The 18,160-nt window shown below is 42.3% G+C and overlaps 1 protein-coding gene across 1 annotated transcript in view; it reads right to left on the reverse strand.

The window, feature by feature from the left end:
- CMTR1 (cap methyltransferase 1) overlaps positions 1-18,160 on the reverse strand; it is a 30,529-nt gene that overhangs the window by 11,200 nt on the left and 1,169 nt on the right. The window contains exons 2-16 of the mRNA XM_051616223.1: positions 17,520-17,654; positions 13,629-13,771; positions 11,100-11,258; positions 10,054-10,146; positions 9,251-9,322; positions 8,513-8,607; positions 8,336-8,408; positions 7,573-7,771; positions 4,990-5,108; positions 4,646-4,742; positions 3,282-3,414; positions 2,545-2,724; positions 2,080-2,136; positions 1,062-1,119; positions 474-542 (exon numbers count right to left, since the gene is read on the reverse strand). Coding sequence (XP_051472183.1) covers positions 474-542; positions 1,062-1,119; positions 2,080-2,136; positions 2,545-2,724; positions 3,282-3,414; positions 4,646-4,742; positions 4,990-5,108; positions 7,573-7,771; positions 8,336-8,408; positions 8,513-8,607; positions 9,251-9,322; positions 10,054-10,146; positions 11,100-11,258; positions 13,629-13,771; positions 17,520-17,649 — 1,677 coding nt within the window. The 5' untranslated portion in view covers positions 17,650-17,654. The remainder of the gene's footprint in view (positions 1-473; positions 543-1,061; positions 1,120-2,079; positions 2,137-2,544; positions 2,725-3,281; positions 3,415-4,645; positions 4,743-4,989; positions 5,109-7,572; positions 7,772-8,335; positions 8,409-8,512; positions 8,608-9,250; positions 9,323-10,053; positions 10,147-11,099; positions 11,259-13,628; positions 13,772-17,519; positions 17,655-18,160) is intronic.

An 18,160-nucleotide genomic window follows, 5' to 3' on the forward strand; every position in this document is an offset into this window, starting at 1 on the left:
TCCACCTCACTGCCTGATCATCAAACCCATACTTGATCAACTTATCTACAAGGATGCTGTGGGAGACGGTGTCAAATGCTTTACTGAAATCAAGATAGACCACATCTACCGCTCTACCATCATCTATCCACCTAGTAATTTCCTCATAGAAGGCTATGAGGTTAGTCAAACATGACTTACCCTTGGTAAAACCATGTTGACTGCTCTTGATGACCCCCATCTCCTTGATATGTCTAGAGATAGTGCCAAGGACAAGTTGTTCCATTACCTTTCCAGAGATGGAGGTGAGGCTGACCGGTCTATAGTTACCCGGGTCCTCCTTCTTGCCCTTCTTGTAGACTGGAGTGACATTTGCTATCCTCCAGTCCTCAGGCACCTCTCCAGTTACCCATGACTTACCGAAGATGATGGAGAGTGGAAAAGTTCTATTTGTACAAAAAGGACTCAGAACAAGCTTCTGGGTAAGATCTCACCTGGATCAGCTCAAAGAACTTGGACTTGGGATCTGAAGATGAAGGAGCAACACGAGCCTGATCAGGAATCTGAAAACAAATTAAAAAAAATGTTAAGTGTTACCACTTCGGCACATTCATAGGAACCTTTCTGGTTTCAACACACGACAGAACATCCTGCCCCCTGAAATTCCTGCTCTTGGGATCCCAGTCACTGGAGAGCTGATGACCTGCTATTTCATCAAAGACATATGATTAGCCTGTGAAAGTCACTGCCATATCTATAGCCCTGCTGCAGCCAAAAGCTCAGGAAAGAGAAAAAAGACCTTTTGGAGAGCTCTGCTGCTTGGGAACTAGGAGCTGAGCTCACTCTTGTGTACAATGAAATATTCTCAACTGCAGCAAAGAAGCCTGCTCAGTTAAGCCATACACATCATGAATCAGAAACATCTTTTTTGCTTACATAAACAACCTGAAATAGTCTCTGACTTTCCCACAAGACAACATATTAAGCCTCTGGCTAGAAAATCCTGTATGTACTGCAACTCCCTTCTTGTTTCACCACAGCAAAGATACCTTCAGGATCTCCCTGCTTGTCAGCTTACTTACCCCCCACAGCTGGAGACACTCCTTTCGGATTTCAGCCTGCCGTGGTTCAACTAGTGTCCTAGAGAAAGACAGCAGTGTTAAGATGGTGATATCTCCTTGCTCTTTACATACCCTAGCTTCATAAAACTTGCATCTTTCAGTGTCCTGGGAATGATAAACATGCACTGTTTCTCAACAGTTCACACAAAAGAGGACGCTGTCTTCCTTCCCCACCCTGCACCCATCTCCAGTCCCTGTGTTTAGCTCTCTTTTATGGTCAGCACTACTGATTAGCAGCCACCACTCCATCCCATGGAAGTACCACTGAGAATCAGTATTTTCAAGAAGTTCTGTATTAGTATGAACTTATGCTAATTTTCAAGAGCAGAGCACACAGCCCTATTTACAAGTAGCAATGAAGTCCTGCTGAAGGCCACACAAAACCCTGAGTCAATGTTAGGATTAACTCTTAGCTCATTCCTGGCTATCAGTCTCACTCAACTTTCTACTACATATTATCTCTGAATGACACCTAAACAGAAAAGATAAGCCAGGGAATCAGCTACACACTGTAATGTCTTCAGGTGTGTGCAAGACATTTGTAACTTTTAGGTAATTCTAGGTAAGTAACTTAGATACTTGGAATCGCCCCAGGAAAATTAAAGAGCTACAAACCACACCCAACTTAGATGTTTACTGTAGAATCAAACATACCAATTGGGAGTAACTTTTCTGCTTACATTCCTGCCAAGGAGCACACCTACTTATGGTAATCAGCATCATGGAATGCATGGAAGCCTGCTCAACAAGGGTGACAGACGACCACCAACTTTCAGAGCTCCTTCATCCACCTACATGTTTCTGCAAATAACTCAGGCAGAGACACAAACTGAGCTACCTGAAAGTGCTATTCACTTTATGACTTTCAAAGACCAAGCCAAGTACCAGGTCTAACCAAGGACACGCTAAGGAAGGGCACATCAATGCATTTGTAGCAGGTTAATGCAGCCCACACTGAAAGCCAGGAGAATATACTCACGTGTCTTGAACAAAGGCACGGATTTTGGCTAGTGCCTTTATCTGAACTTTGCAGTGGCTGAAAGAGAGGACAAGTTTTAGTCAGGGAGCAAGTTAATCACCACAAAGATAGTTCTACTGTTCAAAATGAGGAAGAGTGCTGGGATAGCTGGAGGAAGCTGATCTGATCCTCAGAGCAGTAATGGGTTATTGCCAACATGATTCAAAGTGACAGGGAGACCACTGGAAAGAACTAGGCAGTAGCCTTCCCTTTTTTCTACACAGTCCTCAGAGGGCAAACAGCCACTAACAGTACACAGCACTTCTCTCTGCAAAGAGTCCCTCTGCTCTGCTAAGCCCTTCAGGCAGCAAAAGCAGAGCAGTGTAGCAGCATCAAGAAGGACCTCCAGGAGCGCAACCGCTCAGCTACATCCGAAAACCATGTTGGTTAACTTGCCTACATTCAGCATTGCCCATAGACACTCACTTTTCATTGGACTGGACAATGTAATCGTAGAAATCCTGGTCGCCTTTGATCACATTCAATGGGACAACAAGATTCACATCCACATCAGAGTTGCGCAGTTGGTTGAGTCTGATGTTCACCATGAAGAGATAGTCCCGCACGTCATCAATCCCTAGCTTTAATCCTTTGCATACCACATACCTGCAGCAGAGCAAGGCAGAGAGATCATGTGGGTTTGGTTCTTCCACACAGCCAACTTTCCTGCCACACTCTCAGTAACAGGACAGTTTCCCAAATCCCAGAAATTCCTTCCTCCTGGTTAACCCTAGGAAGGTTGATCTCACCTATCACAAAGGCATCATACATTTTCTATGGTCTGGAACACTGGGAAACTCAACTCAGTTGAAAACCCCCTCAGATCTCCCTCAAGTAGTAAATCAATTCTGCTAAACTTGATAGGCACATTAATAACACACACAATATACCCTAGCTTCATTGGAACCACAGCTGTTTCATGCAAAACAGAACTTGTTATATATTCTGTTCCATTGCTTTCTCTCCAGAAGGGTTATTTGGCAAGTATTTTCTTTACTTTGTCAAACATCATAATTTGCCAAGCATCTAAAATGTTTCCTCCTCCAAGGCATTTGCCAACTGAGGCAGGTCACAGAGCTTCCTCCAGACTTACCCAAATCCATCTATCACTGTATTTAGAGGACAGGGTTTCTTTAGTAGTCCCTCATGCTCAAGAATCTCACCTCTCTGAGTTAGCAGGGCGGCTTGTCACAGGTTTAAAGATGCACACTCGTTCAAAGCAGCAATACAGCAGATAAACAAGTCCCACACTAAATGGAGTGAACAGGTCAAAGGTTTTGCAGACAAAATGTCCTCCTAGAAAGAAAAAAAAAAAAAAAAGAAAAAAAAAAAAGAGAGGAAGCACACCTGCACCAGCAGATTATAAGGAAAAGAGGAGATACCAGGCACCTCCATAACTTTCTCCTCTGCAGACCTCGTTTTTGCACAATTAAACAGCATCTAAAAGACATTGATAAAGTGGGCAAATTGGGCTCCATGAACCATCTTCCCCATATCTCCGCAGCAAAGAGAAAAGCATTTCTGTGACCAGGATCATATTGATCTGCATGCTGTCTCACAAGCAAACCTTCTATCCACTCCCCATCCTCCACTTTCAAGCCCAAACTATGCCCTATGGCATGGCAGCACACTATGTAAAAGCCTCAACAGAAGAGGAGCTCTGATGTGTGCAACAAGAAACTTCAGGCTGGAGGAGAAAAACTAACAGATGTTATCTAAACAGAGTAACTTACCATCTAGAAAGAAAATAATCTGTGTCACTCCTTGCCTTTAAGCAAGATTTCCAATTTCCACAAGCAAAAAGCAGTCAGTCTTACAGAGCTATTATGTACCCAGACAGGAAATATTTAAAGCTTGCTCCTTTTACCATCTCACATTCGAGACTACTCTCAAGCAGATAATTGCCTCAGCTACTTCTAAACATAGAGCACAAGAGAAATATTAACATAATAAGCATTTTTATCTTCTGTGTCAGTGCCAAATGCTAATAACTAAAGTCATCCGTACAGAGGAGCCATCAAAACCAGATACAACTGTGATGTCCATTATTTGGCAACCCTGAGTTACAGCTAAGACAAGTGAGACATCATCTTGTTCTGATCAGGTTTGAAGGAGAAAAGCCACAATAGAGAGGGGAAGGATGAACTGGATAAACACCCCTCTGTTCCATCCAGCCTGCTAGAACATTCAGGAAGCTAGTGACATAAAACTCAGATATACTGTCCAGTTATCACACTAGTGACCTTAGCCCAAGACAGCTACATGACACATTGTAAGAGCTTTAAACTACTGCATTTTACCTCATGCTTTGAATGAAAGGCAAAATGGACATAATCTTATTTTTCTGTCCCAGTTCTTGCAGTTTTGTGACAACCATCTCAGGATGTATCTGTACATGCTCAGTTTGGTGCAGCTTAAGACTCGCTGCAGAGCAGACTTTGTGGCATGTTAATAAAAATTGTACAGCATCCCTCCACAATGCCACCCACTCCTTAGAGAAGGACAAAGATTAATGGGTAAAACATACCTGTCCGGACAATGGACAGTGCTGTAAGGAACTGGCAAAGCATGAGCTGTTTGCTTAGGATTTCTTGCAGATTCTCCTGACCCTCCACTGAGAAACCCTGCAAAGCACACAGCATATGATTAGTATCTCCACAAAACTCTTGTTCAAGCAAAGGATTCTGTAAACCGAAATCACAGAATCATGATGATTCCTGTTTAAGATAAAAAACACTTCCACCAGGAATTTTAATGGCAAGCCTTGAAGAATTTCTCATTGTAGCTATGGACACATGTCAAATATCCTACTATATGCAGACTGAGGTATCAGTTTTGGTCATTAGCACAAAAAGAAAAAAATGGACCAACCCCATCAGCCATTAAGAAATGCACTCCCTTGTGATCAGTATTGTCCAAAACAAAATTCCGGAAAGCAGTAATGTTCTCTGGGCGGGTAATGTCTCCATCTCCATCAATCCCTCCTTCTCCTGAGGGGAAAATAGAAGACAATTACTAATATGTTTGCAAGTACAGACAAAAGATCAGTATGTGCAGGTGATCTACTGTATTCAATCAACATTTAGTCAGAAATTACACAGACCTTGATAGGCAAATAGGCATTAACATATTCCCCTGCTCTTCACTGAAGATGCTTGTTAATTTAGGAAAAGTAGTCAGATTCTGTAGCCAGAGCTAACAAAGCCATATAATAACCACACTAAAATGATGAGTTGTCCATTAGCCTCAGCAAAAGAAAAATCATTCATTGCCATCCCCTGAGTTGAGAACTGACTGCATAACCACATAATATTCTCATCCAAGTAGGAATGACACATAGCTGAACCTATTAAAAATGTAAGGTTCAACCTCACTGCACAGCTCACCTGTTAATAACTTTTTTTTTTACAGACAAAGCAACATTGTGCATTGGCAACCTTCTACTACAAATTCAAATCATCCCAAAGAAACACAATACTCTACTTCCAAACCCAATATAATCTGGAATTCCAAAAAGCAACTGAAATAAACAAACAAACAAAACAAAAAAAACAACAACAACCCCGCAAACAAGTTTATAAAGGGAGTAAGGAAAGGGAAATAAAGTTTGTGCATGAATGTTCACACAGTTTTCCCATATGGCTCCTTTTAAAGAGAGGAACATTGTCCTCTAGGTTGGTGCTTTAGAAAGCTAATCTAAGATGTATTCTAGAGCTCACCAACTCTAACTTTGAAGAAGCTCAAACTCCTATTTGTTATTAGCCCCTATAAATCTTCTACAACTACAGCTCCTATTAACTGAACTGGAGAACTAGAAAGCAGCAGAAATCAGGATGCATGATAGTGCTTTGATAACTAAATGTCTCATCAATCATTCTGTCAGTAAGTGAAGTGATACTAGAATTTGTTACCAGTCTTCACAACAAATATCATAGCAGCCTACTTCCTTGCCATCACTGGAAGAGAGTCTGTACACATCTCATTAGACTTTATAGCATAACAGACAGAAAGGGATCGAGAAAATGCATCAAAGTCATTGGGCTGTTCATTTCTCCAGGTATCTCCTTCTCTTCATAGTAACACCAGTTTGCAGTGAGTTATGAAGATCCACGTGCTGCAGCTGTTAGAACGTGTTTATCTGCCTTGCTGCCCTTGCCATGAACCTTCTCTGTAACAGATCTAATCCTCAAGCACTAACCATTTTCTAAGAGTTCATTGTGAGGTGTCAAAAGTGACAGTCAACAAGAGTAAGAGTGGTGTAGGAAAAAGAAAAAAAAAAAAACACAACACGGGAAAAGCAAACCCCCTTCTCTACAAGACAGTCACGCTCAAGTTTCTTCTATACAGTCTGAAATAAAAAGCCAGAATGCTAGCAATCCTTGTATTTCCCCTCCTGTTCCTGGAGGCTACACAGACAGAGGGCTCAAACATATCAGCAGGCTTAAAAAGTTACTATGCATGAGGTGAGATGCAGCAACTGTATGTGTACACTTGCTTAATCTGTCTCAAAGCAAGTAAAACATGTTACCTTAAACCTCTTTGGATTAAGAAGCTCAGTCATAGTGATTCAGATACAGCTTCTAGCCCAAATTTGTTTTATTTCTCTTTATTAAGAGCCTACAATCCATTATCCAAGTAGAGCTAGGGAGGTCTGATATAGAAGCATACTGCCAGTCAGGCAAGTAAGGTTTCTGTCTCTGGCTCTGCTGATAGATCTTTGGGAAAGGCAGGAGGCTAGAGCCTATGCAGACAGGCTGAGAGAGTTGGGGTTGCTCAGCCTAGAAAAGAGGAGGCTCTGGGGAGACCTTCTATAGCAGTCTTTCAGTACTTGAAGGGGCCTACAGGAAAGATGGGGAAGGACATTCTATCAGGGAGCGTAGTGATAGGATGAGGGGTAACTGTTTTGAACTGAGAGAGGGTTTAGATTAGATACTAGGATGAAATACTCTAGTGTGAGGATGGCAGACACTGGCCCAGGTTACCCAGAGTAGCCATGGAAGCATTCGAGGGCAGGCTGGATGGGCCTTGGAGCTACCTGGTCTAGTGCAAGGTGTCCCTGCCCACAGAGGGGTGTTGGAACTAGATGATCTTTAAGGTCCCTTCTAACCCAAACCATTCTGTGGTTCTATGATAAGTCATCTCACTCACTGTGTTTCAGGCTGGTATTAGTGAAGTGGGAAAAATATTGTGAAGCAATTTTAAAGAAAAGCAAAGCACTCAAGTATCAATTATCAGTGGGACAGACACTGCCAAGGCAGACTGGAATAAGTGCAGAAACATGACTTGATATGCAGGCTCACCAATTTCAACTCCTTTCTCAGATGACAGTCCCCTTCTACCTTGCAAAATGGTTCCCTATAAACAGGCTTCTTTTAGATCAGTACCATCCCTGCTCCAGATACAGAGGCTGCAGTATAAGCAAAAACATCAGGTAACACACAAGGGGCTACATACCATAATAAGGTTCAAAGAGCTCACTGGAAGCTGCATAGAAGTCCTCTAGTTTAAAATCATTTGGTCCTTTCAAGGTCATGCCAAACCCTTTCGCATGCCACTTCCGCCTCCACAAGACATACTCGGAGAAGCCTCCAGGACCAGCACACACATCAGCAAAGTAGAGCAGCTCAGCATCCCGCTCCTTTATCAAGGGCCTCTGCAAAAGGAAACTGAGGAAATACCACTGACCCAATAACAGCTCCCAGCAGTCAAACCAGATACACCATAAATCCCACTCCTCAGCCAAGAGGGGTGACCTCATCAATGTTTACAAATACGTAAAGGGTGAGTGTCAAGAAGATGGAGTTAAGCTTTTTTCAGTGATGGCCAGTGATAGGACAAGGAGTAATGGATACAAATTGGAGCATAGGAGGTTTAAGGTGAATATCAGAAAAAATTTTTTTCCTGTGAGAGTGACAGAGCACTGGAACAGGCTGCCCAGAGAGGTTGTGGAGTCTCCTTCTCTGGAGACATTCAAAACCCGCCTGGACGCCTTCCTGTGTGATGTACTCTAGGTGACCCTGCTCTGGCAGGGGGGTTGGACTAGATGATCTTTCGAGGTCCCTTCCAACCCCTATGATTCTATGATTCTATGATTCTATAAGAGTACTCTTTCAAGCACCTGTTTTCCCAGCTAGTACCCTAAGGATTCTCCTTTCCCCCCACGTTCTTCATTCTTGGAGCAAGTACTACTGTTTGAAAGTTAAACTGAGGCCCTCACCCCCTGAAAGTCCTTAGGGTTTGTAAACATGTAGTCAAAGACATGGTCCATATTTGCCATCTTCATTGCAGCCCTGTGAACACATAAATAGGGACCTATTAAGTTTCAACCTTGGCTCCCACAGCTGGAAACAGACATCAATGGGCAAGGGGCTACACTACCAGAAATTCTGCAAACCTGTTTAGGAAGAAAACTCCACGGATCATCTCATAGGGGTTAGACCTGGTTCGGGCACGACGCATTTCTTCTCCATCCAGCTCATCAAATACACTCTGCACACACAGAAACAAAATTGAGCTGGGCCTGGCATGGGCTTGAGGGATAGTGAGCATTAGTGGTGAGCATTGCCTATCCTCACGCTTCTCTCTCTTTAGACCGCAAACTCCATGCAGGGTTTGGTTCAGCAATACAGAATGTCACATAAGCATACTGACTCTTCTTCTAAGCCACCCCAGCTCTGCAGAAAATTTAGTGACTGAAGAATTCGGATGGCTCCAGAGCCTAAGAATATGGTTATCCACCTCAAAAGCAGTCACAGCCTAAGGTATTTCTCTCACACATACACACACTCACACTGTAGTGCAATTTACAGGGCTTGATAACATCTAGGAGGGAAGATGGAACACAAAAGTAAAGAAAGGGAGCTTATTTCCTCAGCTTATTCAAGTCTTCAGCCTTTCAGTTGGACTAAGAAAGGGAAACTGTTTTCATTCATCTCTTTGAAGTCTAGGGTGCAAAACAGGTTGCTGAAGAGACAGTAACAATCAGGATGTGAGGTCATACCAGTGGCATGAACGTGAAAGAGGACATTCTGAGCTCTTGCTAACCACCAAAGTAAACTACTAAATCCTCTTCAATTATTTATTTCACTCACTTCCCCAAAACTTCAGTTCCCTTCTAACAAAGCGGTCTCACCTTGCACTGCAGGACATTACGCAAAAGCTCTTCACTGCAGAACTCAGTCTCATCTTCAATCACCATCTTCCTCTGGAACAGGATGAGAACACAAATACAATTAGCAAACACAGTATCAGTCATTTCAGAATGCAACATGGATCAGTAACAAATGAAGGCTGCCAACCATATACTAGGCTGTATTAGCAAAAGTGTAGCCAGCAGGCTGAGGAATTATTGTCCCTTCTTAAGACATGTTGAGACCACATGTGGAATACTGCATCCAGTCAGCGCTACCCTGTGCACAACAGACATGCTGGAGCAAGCCCAGCTAAAGGATCACCAAGATGATGAGGGTCATACCCAAGTGTATGAGGAGAGACTGAGAGCACAGTTTGTTCAGAAAAGAGAAAGAGAGATCCTATGGCTGACTACAAGTACCTAATAGCAGGAAATAGGTAAGATTCATCTAGACTCTTAAAGACTGAAAGCAATAGGACAAGAACCAATGGACACAAGCTGCAACACAAAGAATGCCAATTAGTCATATGGAAAATTTGTTTTTTTCAAATGGTTTGTCAAACACTGAAACAGATGCTTATATAGGCTGTGAAATTTGCATCCTTGGAGATACTCAAAACTCAACCAAACAAGGCCTTGAGCAACCTGATCTAGTTGGACCTGCTTTAAGCAGGAAGCTGCACTAGCAATCTCCAGAAGTTTCCTCCAGCCTAAGATATTCTACAACTGTTTGACAAGGCAATTGCTTCAGGCTGAGCAGACCTGTGTCTTCTTAGGCTGTACAGTACAGAGAAGTAAATTACCTTGCCCACAGTCATCCACTCCTTCAGCTCCTGGGCGTCAGGGATTTCCGTGGTACACTCAAGGCACCAGTCTACCTCCTCATAGGCACTGGGCTGTAAACACAAGACAGGGGAAGAGCCCAAGACATGTTTGCTATATAGCAATTAATTGCTCCCCAAAAGTTTGCATCCCAATCCCAGCGTAAGGGGTTAGGCCATGACTTCAGGGCCAGAGGGGTTTTTTCTCCCAGTCTAAAACATGGCATATTGGCTTGGATTTAAAATTAATTTAAAAAACCCATCATAAAATAAGGAAAAAACCTCCAACACAAAAAAACCCACCACTTTCCTCTCCTTAGAGTCTGATAAACAATCAAGACAAAAGCCTAGTGCTCTCAAGATACGTTTTAGAGACACTGCAAATTTTCAGCTGCTGAAAACAATTCAAATGGAAAGTGAAGTACTACAACATGCACCATACATGACTTGACAAGCATTGCTGCCTTTGACTAACAGGGCTGGGATCTTCTAGCTTACTCTCCAGCTGCCACATATCTAGGACTCAGTGTTGTGATTAATTTTTTTCTTTTTTAAATATAAACACACAGCAGCTGTTCTGCAGTAATAACATCAAAACTAGGCTTTACTGACAACTGTTTCTATTTTCCAGTGTTCTTCCCTGTTGAAGAGCTTGGTAAGACACAGGAATAGATCTGAGCATTTTATTTGAGACTATTAAACACAAAGATTTTTAAAAAATCACCCAAACAGGCATGAAAAATTAGATACAAAATTAAAAAAGGTAAACTCAAGAGTGTGGTAACTATTTCAAATCATATTCACTACTGCAAACTCGGAAATAAATCCTACAGACCACAGCAACAAGCTACCTGAACGTGACCGAAAACAAGTTTTGCCAGGCTGTTCTGGGACAAAATAAGGCCTGGGTCTACCCAGCAGAGCCACTTAATGGTAGTCAGTTGTGTCAGACAACACTAAACATCATTCCCAGAGGGCAAATCCTGAACACAGCAACAGAAAAGGGATTCAAAACAGGCTGTACTTACCTCTGGCTCATCCTGCCAATCAATATTGAGCTCCCCATCAAATCCTTTGAGGGTCAGCCCAAAGCCTCTCCTTCCCTTCTGATTGGAGGCCTCCACAATATCTTTCCTTCCTTGGCCATATTTTCCCAGACCTTCTCCTTCCCGGAAGCCCATTTTGGCCTATAAAGAATGCAAAGGGAGCAAATGAGGCAGGTGGACTTGAGTTTATGTACTACTACTACTGGGAAAGGGGAAATGGCACATCCTCCTAAAGTGACTTGAAGGCACTGGGCATTTTTAATCTCAGCTGGGGCTTTCAGGCCTTAATATTCAGTTCACTTCACTGAGACAGGACACAAAAAAACCCCTAGATCTGAAGAATGATGTTTGAGATGACAGCAAAGTACAAAAGGTTCAGTAGTGCAGGAACAGCCCTCTCAGAGGGAGAAGGAGTGAGGAGGATGGAGACATTCATCACAGTGCTCAGTAAGCATGGAAGGTTCATAAAACAAAAGATGCTGGCACAGGAAAAAAAATCATGTTGTGATGATACTCTTTGCTGTGAACACGTGCTCACATACATCTTGAGTGTCAGTTAAATCTTCACCTAAAACTCAGAGGAGGAATGCAAGACACACTGCTCCTAAAAAGCATTCTCATCTCTTAAGTTAAAAGAAATACGTTCATTAACTGCCAGTTTTTCAGGCTTTTCTCTTCATAAATTTTAGCAATGGGAGAACAACAACAAGCATGACTACAGTCAATCTCATTCCCTCTGGTATGTATCTATGAGATTCAGTAAATACAAGAACGTAAGTTTCACTTCAAATGAATGTTATCCGTATACTGCTCCCGGTAAGACGCAAGGAAAACATTATTTATTACCAGCCTGTACGAGAAACAACTCAAGAACATCCCACAGGTTTTATACAAAGGTACGTGGCGTTTTCCCCTTGCCTTTGCTACCTGGCTCTGAATCAGATCTTGAAAGATGTACACCAAATGTGACAGCCAACAAACCCATTACACACAGGTCTTCTGAGGACAGATTTTTTAACACCTAGCAATCAAGGACTATTTTCCTTTTACTTAACTCATGCTGCATAATCATTCAACCAGACTTGATATCACATCCATCTTTATCTTCAAATTTACGAGGCCTTACAAACAAAAGCCTCCCAAATTCAATAGTAAGCTCCTGTATTGTAGCAATTGAAACCACACATCCTAACTCAGTAGAGAACTCTCCAAGTGAAAGACAGCCTTGCACTAGAACCAGCAAACTGCAGCCCAGTGCCAAAAACACACATGGACAGATTCTGAATGATCAGCAACAGGATTAATCTAGAGAGGAGAAATCAGCAGCTCTTAGCCCTGTGGATCCCTTTGAGTTTCCAATTCAGTAAGAACTAAAAGTTCTTTCTTCATGTAGAGGTATGATCCCACTAGTCAGCAGCACTCCACCTCCTTGTGAAGCACTATCTCCGTGTTCCCACTCCTAGCAGCAGCTAGCTCTTCCCAGCTTCTATCAGAAGACTGAACTTCTAACTTGGCAAAGGCAGGTACAAGCTGACCCACCACCATGGAAAGATCGCTGGTCAGGGCTCCTGCAAGTATAGCATCAGCTCAGAACAAAAGGAGGCCCAAATTCAGTTCCCTGTAGAGTCCCAAACTTCCTGTTGCACTTTAAGTAATACACAACTATACATCTCATCTTCTCTGCTGCTCTTGGAAATAACTTTTTTTTTCTCTCTCTGTTATCAAGACTGGAAATTCTTTCATTATTATGAGACAGTCCCGAGACCACAGTGAAGGTTTGCATCAGGAAATAAGTGTAACAGCACACACTGAAAGAGACTCCTCCATGGTCTACTATTGCCTTTCAACTCAAGAACAAGTCACTGGGACTGGGACCACCATGAGACAGAGACAATCTACTATTTTCTTAGAACTTCCTAAAAGTACTTTCTTCCCCACACTAACACCGTGCAGTCAAGGGGTTAGTGATCACCTTCAAAGTTCAGTTGGCACAGTCACGACCATTCACAACACCCTGCCTTTCCAAGAAATTTCTGGCCCTACATAAAGCAGAGCGGCACTACTTGAAATAAAAAGAAATATCTTAGTAATTAAGGTAATAATTCTACAAAGGTATGCACCAGACAGCCTTCAAGACTAAACAAATTAATGTCAATCACAGAAATAACATGTCAAGACCTCTCTTGCAAGGTGTTTGTTAACTGAAGCATTGCAAAATAACACATGGTAGGACTTTTTTCAAGCTCAGCAAGCTGCCTAACCCAGAAATCCTTCCCTTCACATTCGCCTTCCTGCTCCTAGGCCTTTGCACATGAATCAACTTTTTTTTATCAGATCCCCTTCAACCGAGCTCTCAGCCTCCTTCAATTGCTCTGCAGCTGGCTCAATGAAGCACAGGACCCTGCTACAAGGATGCTCAGAGTCAGAATCAAAACCTCTTAAAACAGACTGGTCTTTTCTCTTTGCTCTCATCAGATCTTAATAGTTTGCTCCAAGATTATTTGGACTTACCATGAGCTTTTGGGAGACACTGTTATACATCGAGTAGCGAGACGAAGTACCCTCCACGAGAGAGTCTTGTTTGAACTCACTGTTGAAGACTGGTCTTTTTTCATCACTCTCACTCTCAGACCCACTGCTGCTACTGGAAGACTCTGGAGAAAAAAGTGAGAAAAAAAAGTACAAAAATAAGAAAAAGAGGGAAGAAAGGCATCACACACTAAGAACTACACACTGTGACTCATTAAATCCTTTCAACACACACACAGAGAGGACACTCAAGTATCTCAAATGTGCTACAGGAAGTACTCAAGTGTAATATAAAACACCTCATGGAACCAACGTCTGGTTATCTGTCCCTTTGCCTCAGTAATGCAAAACACCTCCTGAGCCAACCGATTCCAGGCTCCCCAAAGGGCTAGGCAAACCCCACGACAGCAGCAAAGTAGGCCACAGCATGACCACGACAGTACAGTGTGATAGGTCTGACCTTTGCAACGATCCTGAGGAGCTGAAAAGTCCAAAGATCCTCTGCCAAGAACAATCAGTCACCTTGATAAAACATACTGGCTTTTCACATCTCAAACTTAACAAAAAATCTACATCGACTACACAGGCATCTATCAAATGGCCAACACTGCAGGAAGAGTTGAATCCCTTAGACCTCATATTAAAATTCAGCTGACTCCACTACACACACCTCGATAGCAAAGATCCACAAGTTTCCTACAGCAAATGAGACAGTTTTTCACCTCTAGAATTTACTGATGCATACAAAGCCAAGTGAAAGATAACAGAAGAAATTCATCTAGTTTAAAAACACCCTGACAGAGATCATAGAATCATAGGGAGTGGAAGGAAGCTCTGAAGATCATAGAGTCCAACCCCCCTGCTGCAGCAGGAACACCTAGGGCAGATCACACAGGAACACAGCCAGATGGGTCTTCAAAGTCTCCAGAGAAGGAGACTCCACAGCCTCTCTGGGCAGTCTGTTCCAGCGCTCTGTCACCCTCACAGTAAAGAAGTTTTTCCTCATGCTGAGGTGGACTTCCTGTGTTGTTGCTTGGTGCTGTTTCCCCTCACCCTATCACAGGGCACCACTGAAGAGACTGGTCCATTCTTGACATCCACCCTTCAGATATAGATATTAATAAGGTCCCCTCTTAGGCTTTTTTTCTCAAGACTAAACAGCCCCAGGTCTCTTAACCTTTCCTCATATGACAGATGTTCCAGTCCCTTAATCATCCCTTGTAGCTCTCCAATAGACTCTTTCCAGCATATCCCTATCCTTCTTGAATTGGGGAGCCCAGAACTAGACACAATACTCCAGATGTGGTCTTAAATGATCATAGAATCATTAAGGTTGGAAGGGACCCTAAAGATCATCAAGTTCCAACCCCCCTGCCATAAGCAGGGAACCCTACCACTAGACGAGGATTAGGGGAAGAAGTTAATCAAGTCAATGGTCCAACCAAGGTAACAGGTACAACTATACACTATACTTGGGAAGAATCTTGGCCTGAATGAGGTGCATAGCCTTGCTGCTGCTCTACAGTTGTGAGATGCCCAAACCTATTTGCTCTGTGCAGGATGTAACTGGAACCTGGGCAAGAATCATGGCAGTCATATCATTTGCCTTGCAGCCTGCTCCACACCAGGTGGGTAGTGAGGGAGGCCCCACAACCCACTGAGTCCTTCCACTTCCCCTGAGGTAATATCACTACAAGGATGAAGCAACAGCTTTAATTTCCTTCCTGAAATTTGCCTAGCATCATATCAATCCTAGTAAAGTTCCTGCTGTGGGGCAGGCCATACAGACTACTGTAGCAACAATCCCCAGCCACGCTCTTCATCAGACGCCTGCTTCCTCAGCCTCCCTCATTCACCCAGTACTAGAAATTGTTCTGTGTGTACTTTGTACAACTAGAAGCTGAACTACACACGTTGCCCTGAGACAATGCAGACAATTTTTGTTAGCGGAGTTAATATTTATCACTTTAACGTGAACAGTTTAGGTCCACAGAAGTGTTTAAGAAAGACAATATAATTACCTAGAAAGAAGCACTGAACTTCTCCTAATTTTTTTATGATTTAAGAGAAAAAAAAGAGTATTCCTCTTCCAACTCACAGATCCCTTTTATCTTCCTGTTACAGAAAACTGAGCACCACTGAAGTAACAGGAAATAGCTGGAGAATTAGTAAAGAAAGGCCATTACAAGAAAGTGAAGTGAAAATTAAGGACACCACAATGAAATACATGACTACAGTTAAAACCCTTTCAATGTGGACTCAATCCTTGTTGCTGGACTATCAGCTTCTAAGATTCAGGACTTGTGTCCCCACACAACTAGTATGCTGGAGTTCCACAGCACCAACCTTTGAGGTTTCCAGCTCAAGACAAGGAAGGCTGTGATTCACCTTGCATTTGCAATATTATATACCCATCTTGATTTCCAAACATGTCACATATGCTACATTTGTTTTTCTTTCAAAAAGTTCTTAGATATGAACTGGATCACAAAGGAATTTGCTTTAGGGTCAGTTATTGCTTTCTGTTTCTCCAATACACAGCTCCAATTAACTTTGCTGCCTGCTTTTGAGATCTGTCTTATCTTCCAGAGGCTGATGATGTGCCCCAAACACAATACCTACTACACAAATCTCAAGAAAGGCCTTCACAGCTCTTCTTACTTTTAACTCTTGCTAGGCCGTGCTAAGCTGAGATCAGATCTGAAATCACTTTTCTCCCCCAACCTTCTTTCTCTCAGTGTAAACCACACTGGGTGTAACAGACTACTAAATTATTAACCCTATCCAAAATGTCCTTGAACTGTATCAGCTTGTTTCTTAAAATTAAGGCTTACAGCCTATTTTGACCCATATGTGAACTGAATAACCAAAAGGGGGAAAAAAAAAACCAACTGAATTTTTCAGCTCAGCCCTGAGCACACCATAGCATTCCCTACCCCAGCTCTCACACCCTGCACCTCTAACCTCCTCACTCCTCTCCAGCCTTGACAGACAGGTACACACAACATTCCCTTCACTGTGACTACCCCAAACTGACCCACTCATCTTCCATACACATCCTCTCATCCATTCTTTACAAGACAAAGACTTCTTTATATTATCAGGCCCTTTCTCACTAACACTTTATGACCATGGGACACCCCAAGACTCCGAAGAAGCTGGCGTGACTGTGAGGCAACCTGAAGTACACCAGTTGTGTAGGGCACTTGCCTCATCTTTGGTAGAACCCAAGCACCAGGTGAGAAAGCACTCCAGCTTAAGAAAAAGTAGGCAATCCATTTAGTTAACTCTGAAACAGTTTTTCTTCCCGAAACCAAGCACCTGTGAGCTCTCACGACTCCTTTCACCACCAGAAAAAAATCACATCAAGACAGCAAAAGAGATGAAGTTACAATGTAGGAGACCTGATCAACCTGCCTTTTGTATTCATCTCAATTTCTCCCATCTGCAAAAATGTGATAAGATTACCAATTTTTTTATTTTTTCTTAAACAACGACAGATTACAAAGGTTCTTTATGGAAAGTTTTGGTAGTTGTGGGATTTGGTCCATAACAGAAAAAACAGCTGAGATGGAAAATATTAATGCTGTTCATATATTACAAGAATCTTTACGGCTTTGGATCATGCACTTGTCATCTACCTCAAGTTCTATCTTCCATGGCTGACTTCATACAGTTCCTAGTTTGTTTGGTTTTTTTTTTTCTAATTCACACCAATCCAAAGTCGTGAGCAGAAATAATGTAGTTTTTCTCCTGAAGAGTGAGTATGCCCTTGAAGTTCAGGCTATCAAGTGGGATTTAGGAGACACGGGTTTAATTCCTAGTTATCATCCAGATTCCCTGCAGCAGCATATACCTTATCTCCAACCTTACCTTGAGTCGTATGATTACTAAATTGAGGTTCATCATCTGAAGTAGAACTGAGGGTTAATCCCAAGTCTTCTATCCTCTTCTTCTGCTTCTTTTGAGGGCTGCTAAATTCAGGTTCTGTCCGTCTCTTCATTTTTGCTGAAAAAGATGATCACATTTGGTAAACAATAAGCAAAATAACTTTCTCCTGCATGCTGAAGGCTAAGGTTCAGCAGCCTGGCAGCACTGACCATGTTATGGACTATTCAGTATTTATGCTTCACAACTCAAGTTTGCTGTAGGCAAAAGCATTGCCTTATTTTGAACCTACCTTTTCAACAGCTAGTCTAACTAAACAAACACAAAACCCATGCAGCAGCTTTCCTATTGATGATGACTTGAATTTAGAATAATTTCTACAACTTACTTACCATTGAATACTAGCAGATAGAGGCAACCAAACATCAGCACTTAGATAACTTAAATATATGACAGTTGGTTACTACTATTGAATCAAAGATTCAATGTTGATTCAATAATATTTAATCAAACATACCTCATGCAAGGTGAAACCAATTTCTCACAGGAGACTCTAAACACCTCTGACCTCACCTCTGCAAATGCTAATTAACAAAAGCACTTTCTTACACAACTTCTATGGTAGA

The sequence above is a fragment of the Apus apus genome, chromosome 3 (genome assembly GCF_020740795.1).
Source record: "Apus apus isolate bApuApu2 chromosome 3, bApuApu2.pri.cur, whole genome shotgun sequence".
Classification (NCBI taxonomy): domain Eukaryota; kingdom Metazoa; phylum Chordata; class Aves; order Apodiformes; family Apodidae; genus Apus; species Apus apus.